Genomic DNA, 19,168 nt, shown 5'->3' with positions numbered 1-19,168 from the left:
TATCTGTGTCATATTTTGGTGATTCTTGAAATATTTCAGATTTCCCATTATTATACTTGTTATGGTGATCTGGGACCAGTGATCTTTGATATTATTATTATAGCTTGAAGGCTCAGATGATGGCTAGCACTATTTAGATTTTTAAAGTAAGTACATTTTTTTTTTTTTTTTTAAGAACTAATGTTATTGCACACTTAACATACTGCAGTACAGTGTAAACATCTTTTATATGCTCGGGAAACCAAAAAATTCAAGTGATTTGCTTTGTTGTGATATCAGCTTTATTGCAGTTCTGGAGGGGAACCTGTAGTATCTTTGAAGTATGTCTGTAAGACTATTTTTATTCCAATCATCTGTATCTTTTTATAAGCTCTCTGAACTATTTCAGAAGTTAGAAAACAAGCCATAATTCCTAAGACTTGCATTCCTGGTGACAGCTTAATTGATCCCACACAAAAAAGTCACGCTTAGATTGACTACCAGCCGGACGCATGAGGAGGACCAGTGTGAGCATCGCAGAGGATGTTTTGCTTTGTCCTTGATGGGCACTTTGGAAATTTCCCACAGCATTCTAAATGCTTCCCCATTCGTAGCATGCCTGAAAAATTACACATGGAGCAAAACGTTTGATAAAAATATATTTAAAACAAGCAAGAAAAAATAGTTTTGACCTTAAGTATAACTTTTATCATTCTTTTAACCAAGTAGAGTTAAATAATACATATAATGATTTCAAGTACCAACTTATAAAAGATGTGATAAATTAGAAAGCAAAGAACAGGAGGACTCTTTTTTCAGAAAAATGTATTTGCAATTCAAATGTTCATATAAAAAGCATAAATTTTAAAAAGTTCATAGATGTGTGTTTTTAGAAGTGCTATGGTTTTGCCATTCATTGCAATTACATTCCAAAATGTGCAGGGTGGTCCACACCGCACCTTCTCAGCTTTGTCACACTGAAGTCACTCTCATCACAACCTCCCCCGAGCTGTTATCTTCTGACAAATCTTCATGGGCCCTCATTCGATTGAACAGATGTAATAACACGTAGCCACACTGAAACCTTGGGGAGGTCAACTGGGTTGGGTGGACCAAGTTCCTGTTCCGCAGAGCCGTCAACGGCAACCATAAAGTCCTGCTTGTGGAAGACTCTCCCCGGCTACTTTCTTCGATGTCTGTGGCTTTGTCATAATTTAATACATCCCAGTGTAAGTTGACAGCTCGCCAGCGCTTAAACACTCTGTAAACTGCAGCTCCTTCATGGACAATGAGACCTGAAATTTGAGGGGTTGGGGAAAAGACTGGTCATCATCAAAAAGGTGAGAATGTTATTTTGCATCCAAGTAAGACATTAAGGAAATAGTCAGTTATCTGTTATTCATCATCATCTAACAAATTGGTATTCTGACTACTCAAATATTATGTCTAATGGCAAGCTACTATCTGTATTACACAGGTGTAGTCAATATTCAAAAATAAGAATCTACTGCCATGCAGACAGTAAGGTCATCTTGGGTACAAATTACTTGCTTCATTTTGGCACAGGGTATGCTTAGGTATTTATTATGCTGCCTTAGGAGAACCATCAGGGCCTCCCTGGTGGCTCAGACAATAAAGAATCTGCAATGCAGGAGACCTGGGTTTGATCCCTGGGTCAGGAAGATCCTCTGGACAAGGGAATGGCAACCCAACTCCAGTATTCTTGCCTGGAGAATTTCATGGACAGAGGAGCCTGGTGGGCTACATGGAGTCCATTGAGTTGCAAAGAGTCGGACACCACTGAGAGACTAAAACTAACCCTAGGAAACCATCAGGTTCATTTATACAACCGGCATATATTTCACGAGTGCCCACTGTGAGCCAAGCAACGTGTCAGGGGCTTGGTCTGTGTTGTCAACTTGATTTGTGAAACAGAGGGCAAGCTCACTGCCATCTCCGCAGCTGGTAAAATGATGACACGAAGGAGGTATGAGCAAACCTTCTGCTACTTTTCCTCCCCTCAACAATTCAACAAACATTTATTAAGCATCTACTTGAGAGCTTTTGGGCTTCCTTTGTGGCTCAGCTGGTAAAGAATCTGCCTGCAAAGCAGGAGACCTGGGTTCGATCCCTGGATTGGGAAGATCCCCTGGAGAAGGGAGAGGTTACCCACTCCAGTATTCTGGCCTGGAGAATTCCACAGACTGCATAGTCCACAGGGTCACAAAGAGTCGGACACAATGCAGTGACTTTTATTTTCACTTTCTTTCTTTTGAGAGCTTTACTTATATCATTTCATTCAGTTTTCACCACACCCTTATGAAGCAAGTACCAGCATGTTCTCCATTTTACAAATCAATTGCTCAAGAGCACAGTGGTGGCAACAGTGAAGCAGGGATTCAGACCCAGGCCGGCGAGCTCCAGAAGGCTCTCTGATGCTATACCGTGAACGGGTGACCACACACTTCTGAGACAGACTCTCAGGAAAGTAAACAAAATAGCACAGGAACCTCGGGGACAGCAAACTGGCCATCTGTAAAGGCAGTGCCCCGATACACGGCTCCATCTCCACCATCCACCCGAGATCCCAGCACACCCTGCATTTTTCACACATTTACATTTCACCACATAATCTAAAAGTTTTTGAATCTGTGACCCATCACAACAAGTCCCTGGTGGAGAGGTTCCTTCAGATAGAAAAGCGAGAAGGAGTATCTCTTAGAGGAATGTGAAATTCCATTGAAAGTTGGAGGTGAGGCCAATGGAGTCTTTCTGAAAAAGGAATATGGCACGTAAGGAGGATGCGTCAGTTGACACAATCATATCTAACCAAAATTTGAAAATGAGAAGATCCTACCACCTCCCAGCATTTAGAATCTTGGGTGCATGTCCTAGAAAACTCATGTCATAAATAAGAAAAAGGAAGCATGTAAAAAATGTTTTATACATGTGTGTGTATTTACAAAAAAAATCACAAACAATCTCAATGTCCATTACACTGAGGGGGATTACATTGGAGAGAGGCTTCAAAGAGGGCTTTCTATTGAACCTTTCGTATCTTTTTTTAAGCTTGGTGGTGGGGATGTGAATGTTTAATGTATTATTCTATATGCTTTTGTGTACCCAAATAATTGATAACTTCAAAAATAACGGGAAATTTATTGGGAAAATTGATCTAAGATGGGTTGAGGAACAGACAACAGAAGAAGGGGGATAAATAAGGAGTTTACCACATTTATGTGAGGAGCAGAGTGTCAGCAGTAGGAGAACACAGAGAAACAAAGAAAGAAACTTGTCAGAGGAAAAACTGACAGAAATTGCAAATGCAAGAAGGGGAAAAATCAGTCTCCCATTTTTAAGGCTAGAAGAATGGGTGACTGAAAGAATGATAACCTCCCATACAGACAATGAGTTTAGTGTTTGGAACAAGTTTTTTGGGGGGAGATTTTTTTGGTCAAATAAGACATCTATTTCTGCTTTACTGACTATGCCAAAGCCTTTGAATGTGTGGATCACAATAAACTGTGGAAAATTCTGAAAGAGATGGGAATACCAGACCACCTGACCTGCCTCTTGAGAAACCTATATGCAGGTCAGGAAGCAACAGTTAGAACTGGACATGGAACAACAGACTGGTTCCAAATAGGAAAAGGAGTACATCAAGGCTGTATATTGTCACCCTGCTTATTTAACTTACATGCAGAGTACATCATGAGAAACGCTGGGCTGGAAGAAGCACAAGCTGGAATCAAGATTGCTGGGAGAAATATCAATAACCTCAGATATGCAGATGACACCACCCTTGTGGCAGAAAGTGAAGAGGAGCTAAAAAGCCTCTTGATGAAAGTGAAAGAGGAGAGTGAAAAAGTCGGCTTAAAGCTCAACATTCAGAAAACTAAGATCACGGCATCCGGTCCCATCACTTCATGGGAAATAGATGGGGAAACAGTGGAAACAAGTGTCAGACTTTATTTTGGGGGGCTCCAAAATCACTGCAGATGGCGACTGCAGCCATGAAATTAAAAGATGCTTACTCCTTGGAAGGAAAGTTATGCCTAACCTAGATAGCAGGTAGATATTCAAAAGCAGAGACATTACTTTGCCAACAAAGGTCCATCTAGTCAAGGCTATGGTTTTTCCAGTGGTCATGTATGGATGTGAGAGTTGGACTGTGAAGAAAGCTGAGCACTGAAGAATTGATGCTTTTGAACTGTGGTGTTGGAGAAGACTCTTGAGAGTCCCTTGGACTGCAAGGAGATCCAACCAGTCCATTCTGAGGGAGATCAGTCCTGGGATTTCTTTGGAAGGAATGATGCTAAAGCTGAAACTCCAGTACTTTGGCCACCTCATGAGAAGAGTTGACTCATTGGAAAAGACTCTGATGCTGGGAGGGACTGGGGGCAGGAGGAGAAGGGGCGACAGAGGATGAGATGGCTGGATGGCATCACTGACTCGACGGACGTGAGTTTGAGTGAACTCCGGGAGTTGGTGATGGACAGGGAGGCCAGGTGTGCTGCGATTCATGGGGTCGCAAAGAGTCGGACACGACTGAGCGACTGAACTGAACTGAAGACGCTGCTGGTAGGTGATGGAAATACCTCATCTTTGAAAAATCATACCTATCTAATATCAGACTTTAAATTTTATATCTATCCCATTCTGTTGTTGTTTAGTTGCTATGTTATGAAGGACTCTTTGCAACATCTATCCCTTACCAGGAGATAAACGTCTAACACACGTGACTTAAAGTATTCCAAAGACACCAACATAGGCCACTAAAAAATGCATATGGTGTAATAAACAAAATATCTTGAACCCAATTATTATATACCACTAAAATAATAAGAAGAAATGTAAACTTTTGTCAATCATAGCAATTCAATTGTTTGATTCTTTTTTCCCTAAGGAACAATCAGAGTTGACCCAAATGACCAGATGTTTTGGGGAAAGTCAGAATTATAAGTCAAGACTACCAGATTTTAACTGATAACTTTAATATTAGATTTCTGAAATCTCCACGGGTAATAATTTAACTTTTCTGATTCTGTTTTTCCTCCTTAAAAATGTGATTGGAATACCTAATCTGTATATTCCACCAGATGCTATGAAGACAGATTGAAATTAATCAACTATAAAGCACTCAGATTTCCTTGGGGGTGGTAACTATCTAAATATAAGACATTATTATTAATTACAAATCAATAGTGAATCTTTGTGGTGCAGTGAAAGTCGTTCAGTGGCATCTGACTCTTTGTGACTCTATAGTCGCATGGACTCTATAGTCCATGGAATTCTATGGACTCTATAATCCATGGAATTCTCTAGGCCAGGATACTGGAATGGATAGCCTTTTCCTTCTCCAGGGAATCTTCCCAACCTGGGGATGGAACCTAGGTCTCCCACATTGCAGGTGGATTCTTTACCAGCTAAGTCACAAGGGTGGTGAGGGGCATTCATTCACAATAATCACAAGACCATTACAGTCTGCAACAGGTTCATTCTGGATAAGGGCAGCAATGGGGAGGGGGGCTGGTTTCACCAGGGAAATCCACTCATTTCATAGGATCCTAGTCTTTTTTGTTGATTTCCTTTGAAGGACCAGAAATCAAATCAGTTACTTGAGCATAAATCATTTTCTGGGAATATATTCCTATAGCCTTTTCCTAAATATATAAATCTACCCAACAAGCAGAAAGAAATCCCACAGTCTTTATAGTACGTTCTGAACTAAATTTAAAGAAGGAGAACTACTTGAAGTTCTCATGAAGACAAGTCCTCTTAAGTTTTCCCCTGCATGTGCTGCTTCTTAATTGCATTTAAGTTATGAGAGATGTTTCGACTTGGCTTTATTCTCCATAGTGAAAAGTAAAAGTCACTCAGTCGTGTCCAACTCTTTGTGACCCCATGGTCTATACAGTCCATGGAATTCTCCAGGCCAGAATACTGAAGTGGGTAGCCTTTCCCTTCTCCAGGGGATCTTCCCAATTCAGGGATCAAACTCAGGTCTCCTGCATTGCAGGTAGTAGATTCTTTACCAGCTGATCCACAAAGGAAGCCCAAGAATACTGGAGTGGGTATATATCCCTTCTCCAGCAGATCTTCCTGACCCAGAAATCAAACCAGGGTCTCCTGCTTTGCAGGCTGATTCTTTACCAACTGAGCTATCAGGGAAGCCCATATTCTCCATAAATGTCTGGAATTGCTCCTCGCCCTCTAGAGGCTCTCATTTTACCAAAATATGAGGTACCCCATCTCACCGCAAGACTGTCCTTTGTAATGTACACTTTCCCTCTTTCTCCTTTAGATTATTTGAAGCTGTGGCAAATACCATTTGTGTTTATGAATGTTCATGAGAAAATTTGACTACTATGACCATTGAAATCCAGAGGTAAGGATTATTTCATTCTAGTTCATGTGTTGAGAATCCTCCTGATGCTTGGTCCCCTCTTGTTTCATAACTGATCACTTCACATCATCCATAGCCACTCTCTGACTCACATCTCAAGATAAGCCTTAAAATGAATTTGTCATCTTGACATTTTGGGTCATAGGAAAACAAGCTTAGATTTACTTCATCTGAGTCACTAACTCTGAAGTGAAAAGCAATGAACATTTCTAGAAAATGTAAATATTAAATATTTTATGGTCCTTGGTACATTATTAATGGCAAAGATGTCAACAAGGTGTGATTCATGGGAACTTGGGAGTTTTGAGACTTGAGGAGAATATGTGTATAGGTGTCCCTGTGTGTGTGGTTGGTTTATTTTTTATTTTATCATTTTCGTGCCAGTAGCATTTACTTACCGAGAAGGCAATGGCACCCCACTCCAGTACTTTTGCCTAGAAAGTCCCATGGACGGAGGAGCCTGGTAGGCTGCAGTCCATGGGGTTGCATAGAGTCGGACACAACTGAAGTGACTTAGCAGCAGCAGCAGCATTTAATTAGAGCATCCCTTTATTGATGTACAAAGGAACATTTTTGTTATGAAATAATCTTTATCAACAGAAAAGGTTTAAATAGTTTCTGGATTCATTGAAATAAGGGGACGGTGCTTATGAAAGTAAAATATATCCCAAATTTGGAAGTGATGTGCTGGTTGAAATTCTTATATGGTAGTAGAAAATGAGCTAACTAACCAAGAAATAATGGGAAGACTCTCAAGGTACACAGACTAATGTGTGCATCTATGTGCACACATAGATGTATACACTATTTATCTATGTTTATTTCATTATAGACAAATATGCTGTGCTGTGCTTACTCGCTCGGTCATGTCTGACTCTCTACAATCCCATGGACTGTAGCCCGTCAGGCTCCTCTGTCCATGGGGATTCTCCAGGCAAGAATACTGAAGTGGGTTGCCATGCCTTCCTCCAGGGATCTTCCCAACCCAGGGATCAAACCCAGCTCTCCCGCATTGCAGGCGGATTCTTTACTGTCCAAGCCACCAGGGAAGCCCAAGAATACTGGAGTGGGTAGCCTATCCCTTCTCCAGGGTATCTTCCTGCCACAAGAATTGAACCAGGGTCTCCTGCATTGCAGGTGGATTCTTTACCAGATGAGCTACCAGGGAAGGCCATAGACAAATGGTAAGTTACAATTAACAGAGACTTGCAAATTTTGTGGTCAACTATAAACAAATGTTGATATTAACTACCAAACCACCAGTCTAATTATTTCATTTCTTGTGTAATCTTGACTGCAACTCTACAAATAGATATATTATTCAATAGTTAGATTCCCTGTTAAGAAAACTGAGACCTAGAGAGATTTAGCCAGTTGTCCAATGTTATGATGATATAAGCTCTGAGACTGAAGCCCAAATCTGTCTAATTGCAAACCTTGAGTGCTACAAGCCTATTCAGGGTAAATTTCCAATGGATGTTTGTATCTTCTAGTCACATAATGACCAACTGAAAGAGATCACTCTATTGACTGAATGTATCTCCCAAAATTCATACATTGAAGCACTAATCTTTAACATGATGGTATTTGGAGGTGGGATCTTTGGGAGTTAATTAGAGTTATAATTCCTGAGAATGACTAATGCCCTTCTACAAAGGGAAAGAGATGTGAGTTTTCTGTGTGCAAATGTGTGTGTGTGTACACCAAAGAAAGGTCTTGTGGGATAATAACAGGGAGAAGAGAGCCCTCACCAGACTGAGTAAGCCAGCAACTTGACTTTGGACTTCCCACAACCTTCAAAACTATAAGAAATAAACGTTTATTGTTTAAGCCACTCAGGCTGTGGTATTTTGTTATAGCAGTTCAAACAAACCAAGACAGACCTGGTATATAAACTACAATACCCTCATTTAAAATACGAGTAAATTAAGACCCAGAAACTGTGATTTGGGCAAAGTGATATAATTAGTTGCCATTTTTAATATCCTTGGGTGTCACCAACACTATTTCATCTCTAGGAGTGCCAATAAAACAGCCCTTTGCATTTGCCCCCATCCCAGGAGAGAGAAGTGTGAGGCAACACTGTGAGTGGTGCGCGTGCTGTCTGGTAAGCTGTCCCATCCTGAGCTGTCCCAAGATATGCAAAATCCTAATTATGACACAACCTAAAGGCCTGTGTGTGGGTCAGTCACAGAGACCCTTGGGAAAGCTAAAGAACTCTCAGTAGATAATTGGCCATAAAAGGTTCTCTTGATTGTGAAAATGTCCAAGATTTCTCAATTAAATTTAACTATTCTCCCTGGCCAAGATTCTTTTTCTCTCCCTCTTTCTCAGTGAGTTTCCACATAACTGAACTCTGTAAATATAATCTGTGTCATTCTGAATAGTCAGTGTGTACCATCAGCAGAATGGTGACATTTGGCCCCTTTTAACTCCATTTAAGAAGAACAGATTAGAGTAAATTAGAGTCAGTCTCATAAAGTAGCCAGAGAAGGCAATGGCACCCCATTCCAGTACTCTTGCCTGGAAAATCCCATGGACAGAGGAGCCTGGTAGGCTGCAGTCCATGGGGTCGCTGAGGGTTGGACACGACTGAGAGACTTCACTTTCACTCTTCACTTTTATGCATTGGAGAAGGAAATGGCAACCCACTCCAGTGTTCTTGCCTGGAGAATCCCAGGGATGGGGGAGCCTGGTGGGCTGCCATCTATGGGGTCGCACAGAGTTGGACATGACTGACGTGACTTAGCAACAGTAACAGCATAAAGTACTCCCAGTTTTACTACTTAATTCCCCTGGAGGAACTTGGGGAAGACCAGAGTGTGGTTATAACAATGAGGGTTAACCAAATAAGACAGTGGCCCAAGATATTTTCTGTTAAGGTCATCTTTGCTAGAATGTAATAAAATGCATTAATTCTTCTTTCACATTTTCCTAAGATACTCTACAGTTAAACGCCCAACAGTTATGGAAATTTAGATGTAAGAGTAGAGGTAGTCACTTTAAAAGTCACTCTTCCATTGTTGAATCTTGTTAATATGAATCTTGAAGAAATAACCACAAGTTATTTCTATGTATGCTGAATGGGTTTTGTTGGACTCAAATATATATGAAGCTTAAAGTAAAACAAAAATCAGGAAAACAAAAGAAGTGCAAAAATACAAAACTTAAATAGAGATATAAAGATTGAAGTGAAAGTCATTCAGTCATGTCTGACTCTTTGCAACCCCATGGACTGTATAGTCCATGGAATTCTCCAGGCCACTATACTGGAGTGGGTAGCCTTTCCCTTCTCCAGGGATCTTCCCAACCCAGGAATCGAACTGGGATCTCCTGTATTGCAGGTGTATTCTTTACCAATTGAGCTATGAGGGAAGCCCATAGAGACTGAAAGACAATACATATTCAATTGCAGAAATCACTAAGTTCGCAGAAGAAAGTGATCATTCTAATACCCTAAATCTAGGCCTCTGGGAGCTATCAATACAGTGTCCTGATTACATATGGGGATTTTTAAGAATACAAATTTGCAATGTTGCCCATCAGAACAAATAATAAAAAGAGATATCTTACATAAATGCACTTTTATCTATTAGAGATGAGTTGATTTTTCTATTGTTGATTATTATATCTTGATATACCCCTATCCCAAGAACCCTGGTGGCTCAGAGGATAAAGTGTCTGCCTGCAAAGCGGGAGACCTGAGTTCGATGGGTCAGGTCAGGAAGATCCCCTGGAGAAGGAAATGGCAACCCACTCCAGTACTCTTGCCTGGAGAATCCCAGGTATGGAGAAGCCTGGTAAGCTATAGTCCATGGGTCGCAAAGAGTCAGATACGAAGGAGCGACTTCACTTCACTTCACTTCACTTCACCCCCAGAACCAAGTTGAGAATGGTAGGCTGGTCATGAGAGTTTAAAGCTCAGCGGTTCAAAAACAGATTCATCATGAGCACTGGCAAAAAAATCTGCGCAAGAAATGAGATAAAGACAACAAATTATTCAGAAACTTCTCACGATATGGAAACCCTTGATACTAGAGACTGGCTAATATCTAAATTTGGATGATCTAATTCTCTGCATCCTCAAAGTAGAGAATGGCACCCACGAAGAAATGATCATAGTGAAGACCCTAAGTGACTGCACCTCTGAGAGCACACAAAAGGAAGTTTGCAGCATTTGTTTTACCACATTGTCACCCTCTACACCTTCCTCTCCACTCAATGAAATCTGTGTCACCAGCCTGGATGCCAAGCGCACATTCATGCTGCCCCTTCAATGCTGATGACTACACTCCCTGGGAACAGAACAAGACACAAAGGCAAACTTTAACATGAAGTGTCACTTCTCACTACTTGGTGGTGAGGGAAGCCCTCCCTTTTCTAGAAGGTCCTGACATAATGTGGATTTGCTTCTCAACCTACCATCCTCATTTCAGCTAATGACCATCCCCTCAAATCAGTTCAGCTAAAACCCAATGATCACCTAGGTAGTCTATCCTCTTGCCCTGAATTCTGCTAATTCTGTCTTCTTAACAAATCTCAGATAAAACCACAGAACAGAGAACCTTCTGTATGTGACCCCAATCAGCCATGTACTCTCTGAGGACAGGAATCCTAATCCTACTTCAATTGCTGATACATAGTAGGAACTCAATAAATCTTTGCTAAATGAGAGGGAGTGAGAAAGAGAAGAGTAACTGTCTCTGGAATCTAAAAGATGATAAGACTGACTTCATCTGGGTGCAACAGTGTTGTTAAAACACAAAATGTCTCCAGTACAGTTCTTTCAAAAGTTAGAGTAATACCTGGAGATACCAAAGACAAACTGAAACGTGTATTCCAAGACTAGAAATGAAAAGGTTTAAAAATGTGGGCCTTTATTTCATAACAGTGGGTTTTGCCCCACCCCTTTCAAAATAAACACACACACACACACACACACACACACACACACACACAGCCTGCCAGAAGTAGAAGAGGGAAAATTCTTTACAAGGGCTTGTTTTAGCCTCAGTAAATTGTAGCAGCCTCCCCCTCTATCTTGTTGGCCTGGTCATCAAATGTTTACTTGAGTTAAACAATCATGAATGATATAGTTACAAATGCCTGCACCAGACCAAAAAGCCTAAGATTCAGAAGTGGATATTCTCTTCTATTTCCAGATAAAACAGGAGAATTCAAAAAATGCTGGCCATTTTTCTGACCTCTTGCTCTGTTCAGAAATCCATCCATCAATTAATTATTTTAATGATTTTTTTCTTCCTTTGTAGAAAGGAGATTCTTCTGCTCTTTCAATCACCAGCCCTGGAGCACAAATCTACCATAGGCATATTCACAGAATATTCCTCAAAGGCTGCAAACTTGTTATACATTGTAAAATACACAGTATGCAAATTTTTTTTTAAAAAGGATTATATTATCTAAGTTTCCACCCAACAGGGCTCGAGGAAAAAAAGATCTGTGGATATTATTATTTCAATAAAAGACATAAAGGAATGAGTCCAATACTTTTTAAAATATATAATACAGGTATCCTAGAGTTCCCCTGGGCTTCCCAGATGGCAAAGAATCCACCTAACAATGTAGGAGACCCAGGAGACTCAGGATTCAATTCCTGGGTCAGGAAGATCTCCTGGAGAAGGAAACGGCAACCCATTCCAGTATTCTTGCTGGGATAATCCCATGGACAGAGAGGCTACAGTCCACGGGGTCACAAACAGTCGAACACAACTGAGTGCCTGAGCACACAGACACACAGAGTAACTGGAAGCATGGGTTAGAATTGGTTTAATTTCAGTTGAGTGCAACTCCAATTCTGTCCTTCAAATCATGGACAGATGGAACACCCGGCGTCACAGACATATGAAGTGGACAAACATGGTAACTCAATTTAAAAATTAGGAAATACTGGGTATGATTTAACCCAACCTGTTCATATGCAGAGATGAAGTCTCTGAAGCCCAGAGAAGTGACATAGCTTGACCAATGGGCCACAGTTACATTCAAAGCCAGAATCAGAGCTAGACCCTTGAAGGCTGATTCAGTATACTCCTCTGCAAGAACTCAGATTTCAGGAGCCATCCCTGGCCAAAGCTTGTCTTCACAAGTGTGTCTTTGACCCGAGGAATATTACCTGACTATGACTAGGCAGTCAAAATCTTTCTTCAGTAACACAAGAGGCTGCGATGGTCAGCTCTCCTCTGACCTTTATCCTAAAGTGTGCATGGCCGCATCTGGGTAGGGGATGGGAGGACTGTAGTGACCTTCACAATATATAAAATATTAATAAATAACTCTGCAAACCTCAATGTTACAGCATCTGGTTTAAAGATAGATGTCTATCTTCTGTGAATTAATTCTTTAAGGATTCAGGATCTACCTTGGTAGATTTCCATTTGTTTCCCACACTCTGGACCAAAGCCAGTACTGAGAAGGAGGCTTAGTGGACTTTTCTTAGTGGCAAGCTGAAATGTGTATATGCAAATTTCCCTTCCATCTCCAATGGATAAACTGTCTACTGCAAACTTGCAGATTATGATTTTATTTACCTTAAGGGTAAGCAACACATGTATTGATTGTTTCATTTCATGGGGTAAGAACAATATTTTAGAAGTTTTAATTGAAATATCTAATTAAAACCTGTTTATCTTTGGACCTGACATAGGCTAGTTCAGTTTTGTTGACTTTGCTTTTCATTCCTCTTAAATCACACAGACTGTGGGTAAATATTCCAAACAGAAGCTGTCGTCTCAGCATAAGTAAAATGTATAACTCTTTGACTTCATCCTCATAACATCAGTAGTATTTTGTAGTTGAGAATATCAATTAAATTTGATATATTTGAATTGATGTTAATTAGAATTTTTAACCTGAATATAAAAATGCTTAGATCTTGCTGTTGCTGCTGCTAAGTCGCTTCAGTCGTGTCCGACTCTGTGCAACCCCATAGACAGCAGCCCACCAGGCTCCCCCGTCCCTGGGATTCTCCAGGCAAGAATTCTGGAGTGGGTTGCCATTTCCTTCTCCAATGCATGAAAGTGAAAAGTGAAAGTGAAGTCACTCAGTCGTGTCCAACTCATAGCAACCCCATGGACTGCAGCCCACCAGGCTCCTCCATCCATGGGATTTTCCAGGCAAGAGTACTGGAGTGGGGTGCCATTGCCTTCTCCGGCTCAGACCTTAGGCTTCCTTAATATACTATCCTGTGATCTAGCAAGAAAATTCAAGGTTAAGATGTGATTCTTTACATAAATAATTCTTATCAAGAAATTGCTTCACTTAAAACAATGGAGAGAGAAATGGATTTTGGTATGGTAATATTAAATTTTATCTTTAATATGTTTCTGTATATTTTTTGTTCTATTAATTAACAATAAATAAAAGAGTCACAAAATAGCTAATTACTTTGGAATTTTTAGGGAAGTTTTTTTCTCCATTTCCTATCTAAAACTAGTGTTAAAAGAAATATTTATTTCTGGTATCATACCTTAGGTGTTTGAGACAGTAACTAAAGAAGTAGTTTCAGTTTATTGAATAGATAGGAACATTTTATAAATTACCAAGTCAAGCTCAGCCTGTAACAGGCTCTGGAGCCACAATCTTGGGTCCCTCTTCTAATCTGTATGGCCTCTGGAAACTAGTTAATGGTGCCTTAGTTTTCTTACCTCTGAGATGAAAAGAGTACCTGCACCCCATAGGACTGTTATGAAGACTGAGTGTGAAAACCGAGGGTAAGTGCTTAGAATGCTGCTTGGATCAGAGTAAACATAATCTTAGCCATCACTGGAGATTTGTTTTGAAAACCTCCTTTCAACATGTTTGGAAATGCACTCATCTCTGTGGTTCTTCCTGACCCCAGGGGAACCCTGTCAGGACACCTACTTGTGTTCCAAGTAGGAACATCGTTTAGAAGAATCACATTCACACTCTCCTTGATGAGAAAGTTCTTTGTTGCAAAATAGTCTGAAGTCAGGAGGTCCCCAAAGACTGGGTGCCAGTTCTGATGAACCATCTCTAGGTTCTGAAATTAAGGGAGCTGCTTCTCGTCATCGTTCCCATTACCACGGGCGCCTTTGCTTTCTCTTCCAAGGAAAACTTCCAGTGTCCAAGTTCAGTTGGCCTCTTTAATAACCTCATTTTAGAATAGCCTAGGGATATATTCAGCTCTCTCCAAAGTTGCTGTAATTGTTCCAAGCCTCATGTGTTTAGAAATCACACAACCGCTCTTGTGGACAACAGTCAAGTTGGAGAGAGAGTGACGTTGCACAAAACACACACACACACACACACACACACGTGTGCATGCTCACATACAGAATGAAACCACAAGGGATGTCCCCTCCTGACCCCTCAGCTGCTCCCAATAATCTCGGATGACTGGTTCCCTGGCTCCTGGATCTCTGCAGCCCCACACAGCCACCCCCTTCTTGTCCATGTGGATGACTTGACCGTGACCTGACTTGTGTAACTCTTACCCTCTGCTGTCCCTCCTTCACTTCAGCTCAGGCCTCTCCCTTCCAGAAACTGGTCCAACCACAAGCCCTGACACTCTCCGAGCTTTGCTGGCAACCACCGCCTCCAGGGCTTCTCACTCATCCACTTTCTTCATTTTAAAGGTGGTGGTGGTTTAGTCACTAAGTCATGTCCGACTCTTGCGATCTCATGGACTGCAGCCTGCCAAGTTTCTCTGTGCATGGGATCCTCCAGGCAAGAATACTGGAGTGGGTTGCCATTTCCTTCTCCAGGGGATCTTCCCGACCCAGAAATCGAACCCGAGTCTTCTGCATTGCAGGAAGATTCTTTATCAACTGAGCTACTTCATTTCAATGAATGCACCCTATTCTGCTTCCTTATGACTTCAAGCCCCTCTATTGGGCAATCTTCCTCCAATTGGTCAGCTTCTTTCTGGCTTTGGTTCCTTCCCCAGTCTCTGAGAAAGCAATCCCATCCTGTAATTACTCTCCACCTCTCAAGGTGAAGGACAAGGTTGATCTTTGTCCTTGCTGGTATTCCAGCAACTCTGGATATAAAGCCTCATCCTAGCCTAGCCTCACTATTTCACCCCTCTGCACTCACTCCTCAGCCCTAATGGGTAAAAACATGCAGCCTCCTGGCCCTGTAGACTGGGGCACCCCTGGCCCAGCCTCAGGAGGGCAGTCAGCCATGTCCTGTGGTTCCTCTTGTCTCCTGGCTCAGCCTCCTCTCCCCAGAGCTCTCTGCAGCTGACCATCACTTATAATGCTCTCGACAGACTCCTCTCCCCACACAGTGCCTTCTCCACCTCAGCAGAGGACCACATGACCTACTACCAAGCAGGAGATGCAGGAGAGGCAGATTCAATCCCTGGGTTGGGAAGATCCCCTGGAGGAGGAAACGGCAACCCACTCCAGTATTCTTGCCTGGAGAATTCCATGGACAGGGGAGCCTGGAGGGCTACAGTCCATGGGGTCACAAAGAGCTGGACATGACTGAGAGACTGAACACATATCCACCTACTACCTGAGCAACAGATCTTTTGCAAGGGGGTCCCTCTGTTTACTCTCCCAGAGCAGCGCATGAGGCATCTACAGCCATGTCCACCCTCTCCTCCCCCGCCTGCCCATCTCAGGGTTGGGAGGACCCTTCCTGTGCAAGACAGACCCCTCTCCTGAGTGCTGAGTTCCATCTCTGCACCTCAAGGGCATCCAGCTGTCCCACCCCCCTGGATCTTCAATCTGCCTTCTGATTCCTTCTAAGTCTGTCTTCTCAACATTTGCTCAAACCTCACTCCGCCATGAAAACAAGCGTAACTTTTCTCAATTCTACACCCCCGTCTCTAGATTCTACCCTCATTTGACTGTGCTCTTTTTCAAACATGATTTATAAACTTACATCCTGAGCCCCTTCTGCCTATCCCAGCCATTCTCTGCAATCCGTTTCTATCCAGCCAACCCCCACACTGCCAAATCCAGTGATGCATTTTGGCTTGATTTCACCTACTCTTGATAAAGCATCTGGCACTGTCAGCCGCTTGCTCCTCCGCCCCCAAGTCCCTTCCTCACCTCAGCCGACCCCACTCTCTCCTTCTCTGGCCATGCTCAGCTCTCTGCTTGCTCTGTGTCTGTCTTCTTCAAAATGCTGCTCATCTCTCCTGAATCACTTCCCTTGCAGACGCTGGTTTCAACTACCAGATATAAACCCCCAGCTCAAATTTCCAACCCTAAGGATGATTACCTTTCCCCCATCTGCTCTCACATATATTTCTCTCCTGGCACTTTCCATGTTGTATCTTAATTGCTCATTTCTCTGACTGTCTCTCGCCAGTAGCTGGAGAGCAGAGAGGATGCTATAGCCCAAAAGCTCTTCTGCAAAGGGCCAGACTGTAAGTACTATAGGTTACATAGATATCACAGTCCCTCTTCGTTGAGGCTGCAACCACTCATTGATAACACATCAATGAATGGATAGGACCGGGTTCCAACAAAACATTTTTTATGGCCACGGAAATTTATATTTGACATAACTTCCATATGTGATGAAATAATATTCTTTTAATGTTTATTCAACCATTTCAAAACGTAAAAATCATTCTTAGACCTTGGATGGTAAAAACAGGCAGCAGACTCTGAACTAATTGTATCTCTAGCCTGTGCTCCAGGCTTGGGACACGATAAATACCCAATTAATGTTGGCCCAATAGATGACTAATACTTGTTTGGCTAAACCGCCCCCAATTTCATGCGTGCCTAGTGGCACAGTTGTGTCTGACTCTTTGCGACTTTGTGTCTGATTGCAGCCCTCCAGGCTCCTCTGTCCATGGGCTTCTCCAGGCAAGAATATTGGAGTGGGTTGCCATTTCCTTCTCCAGGGGATCCTCCTGACCCAGGGATCAAAACAGCATCTCCTGCACTGTGGGCAGATTCTTTACCATCTGAGCCACCAATTGAAAGAAGTTGAAAGATTCACACTTTTTCCTAAGGAGGAAACAAAGTCACCAACAACAATATATTTGGTCTGCTGCTCAGCTAATCATGTCCATGTTTCGCCAAAAAAAAACTTGAACTGTACCCAGTCACAGGAGGGGAAGGTTTGGGGTTGGGTTTTCTCTGCCAGGAGGAGGGCTGAAGAGTGAATTTACTTTGAGAGACCGTTTCAGCACAGCCCTGAGGGTAAAAGGAGCAAAAGCAAGATCCCTTCTGCTTTCTTCCCTGGGGTTTTAAAGGCAGCAGTACCACTAATAACCAACTATGATAGTAATCTTTGGAAAAACTGGTAAACATCAGTATGATTAAGGCATAGACAAGCCTATAATTTGTACCTCCAGAGTAAAGAGATAATAACAGCTTTCTTCTCACAGCATATAAAGGGTAAAGAGCTGTTCTTTCCCTAATGATGTTGAATTACAAGAGGCCACTCTGCCTCTCCTTCCAAGGGGTCTGGCTAGATTCTAAGTGAAGTTGGGGCATTTCCTGGGGGCATGAAGCACACCAAGATATTCTGAAATCAGGAAAAATTGTCTCTGGGGCAGTTCTTCTGGGCTTGTAAAGGAATTCTGCTCTAAGAAATAATTCTAAACGAACCAGGAGAGCATTCAAATCTGGTTAACAGCCCTGGCTGCAAGGGTAACGGACCAGCCAGCATGGCCAACCTCCCAGCCCAGTCTTCCCCTGGGGAGATGTTTGAAGAGAAATCCAGAGGAGCTCCGGGCTGGAGAAGAAGGCTTCTGTCTGTCCTAAGTCAGCAGCTGGGCCGAGGTCTCCCAGGTAGCCAAACTGAGATGCTGGAGGGATGTTGGTCCCCAGTCCAATTATAGACCAGGAAACAGAAGAAGGAAACGGAGCCGAGGTGGCTGACTGGTCTTCTCCTGTCTAGAGGGAAAACTGTAATAGGAAGACTCAAAAAGGAAGCACTGGGCTAATTGACTTTTCTAGTTATTTTGCCAAACACTTTTTAAGCTGAGCTTCTTTCCTTTTCACATCTTATGATTCACGCAGATGCACCCACATCCGTGCTTCCTATGAAAATAGGCGTGACACAAAGGCAACCACAACCCCCACCATCCACTGCAACCCAGAGCACCAAGCAGGGCACACAAGTAGCTTTCACATCCCCGTCCTCTCCCCAAGGCTCCGTGTGGACCTACTGGCAGTCTAAGCTCTGTTTTCCCAGGTGATTCCAGTGATTCAGATCCCAGATTTGGTGGTGGTGGTGGTGGTGGTGACTGGGGTGGGACAGGGTGGACTGTCTCCCCCCGAAAAAATCTACTTCACGTGCATCTGAAATCTCATGATCAAAGTCACTGGCAAGTTTGAATGAGTCGGGGCTGTCGTTTGGGCAGAAGAGAAGAAGAGAAGTGGTCCCCATGTCCCACAGAGAAAGCCTCTTCGGGTGGAGATGCCCCACTTCAGGTCAAACTGGGCTCTGTGGTCCAGGCTCTCGGCTGGGAGGACCGGGCAAGAGGTGATCCTGGCGGACATCCACACCTTCTCTGTGCAGGACCTCACTGGCCCTAGGAGTGTGGTGAAACTGAGTGTTTGACAAATTCTATATTTACCCATACATATTCTACAGCTTAAGAAAATGCTGTCTCTCAGCATGTACACACTGCTATATACAAAATAGATCAGTAACAAGGACCTACTGTATAGCACGGGGAACTCAAATCAATACTCTGTAATGACCAAATGGGAAAAAAAGCTAAAGAAAGGGGGACATATGTATCTGTATAACTGATTCACTTTGGTGTATACCTGAAACTAACACAACATTGTAAATCAACTGTACTCAATCAACTCAAATCAACTC

At 42.5% G+C, this 19,168-nt stretch overlaps 1 protein-coding gene across 1 annotated transcript in view; it reads right to left on the bottom strand.

Annotated features, from left to right (window-relative positions):
• Positions 1-262: 262 nt before the first annotated feature.
• Positions 263-19,168, bottom strand: part of MARCHF11 (membrane associated ring-CH-type finger 11) — a 117,851-nt gene continuing 98,945 nt past the window's right edge. Inside the window, exon 4 of the mRNA XM_019982705.2 lies at positions 263-1,274. Coding sequence (XP_019838264.2) covers positions 952-1,274 — 323 coding nt within the window. The 3' untranslated portion in view covers positions 263-951. The remainder of the gene's footprint in view (positions 1,275-19,168) is intronic.

Source organism: Bos indicus, chromosome 20 (genome assembly GCF_029378745.1).
Source record: "Bos indicus isolate NIAB-ARS_2022 breed Sahiwal x Tharparkar chromosome 20, NIAB-ARS_B.indTharparkar_mat_pri_1.0, whole genome shotgun sequence".
NCBI lineage: Eukaryota > Metazoa > Chordata > Mammalia > Artiodactyla > Bovidae > Bos > Bos indicus.
The sequence above is the reverse complement of the archived record's forward strand: the minus strand, read 5'-3'. Positions and strand labels throughout refer to the sequence as shown.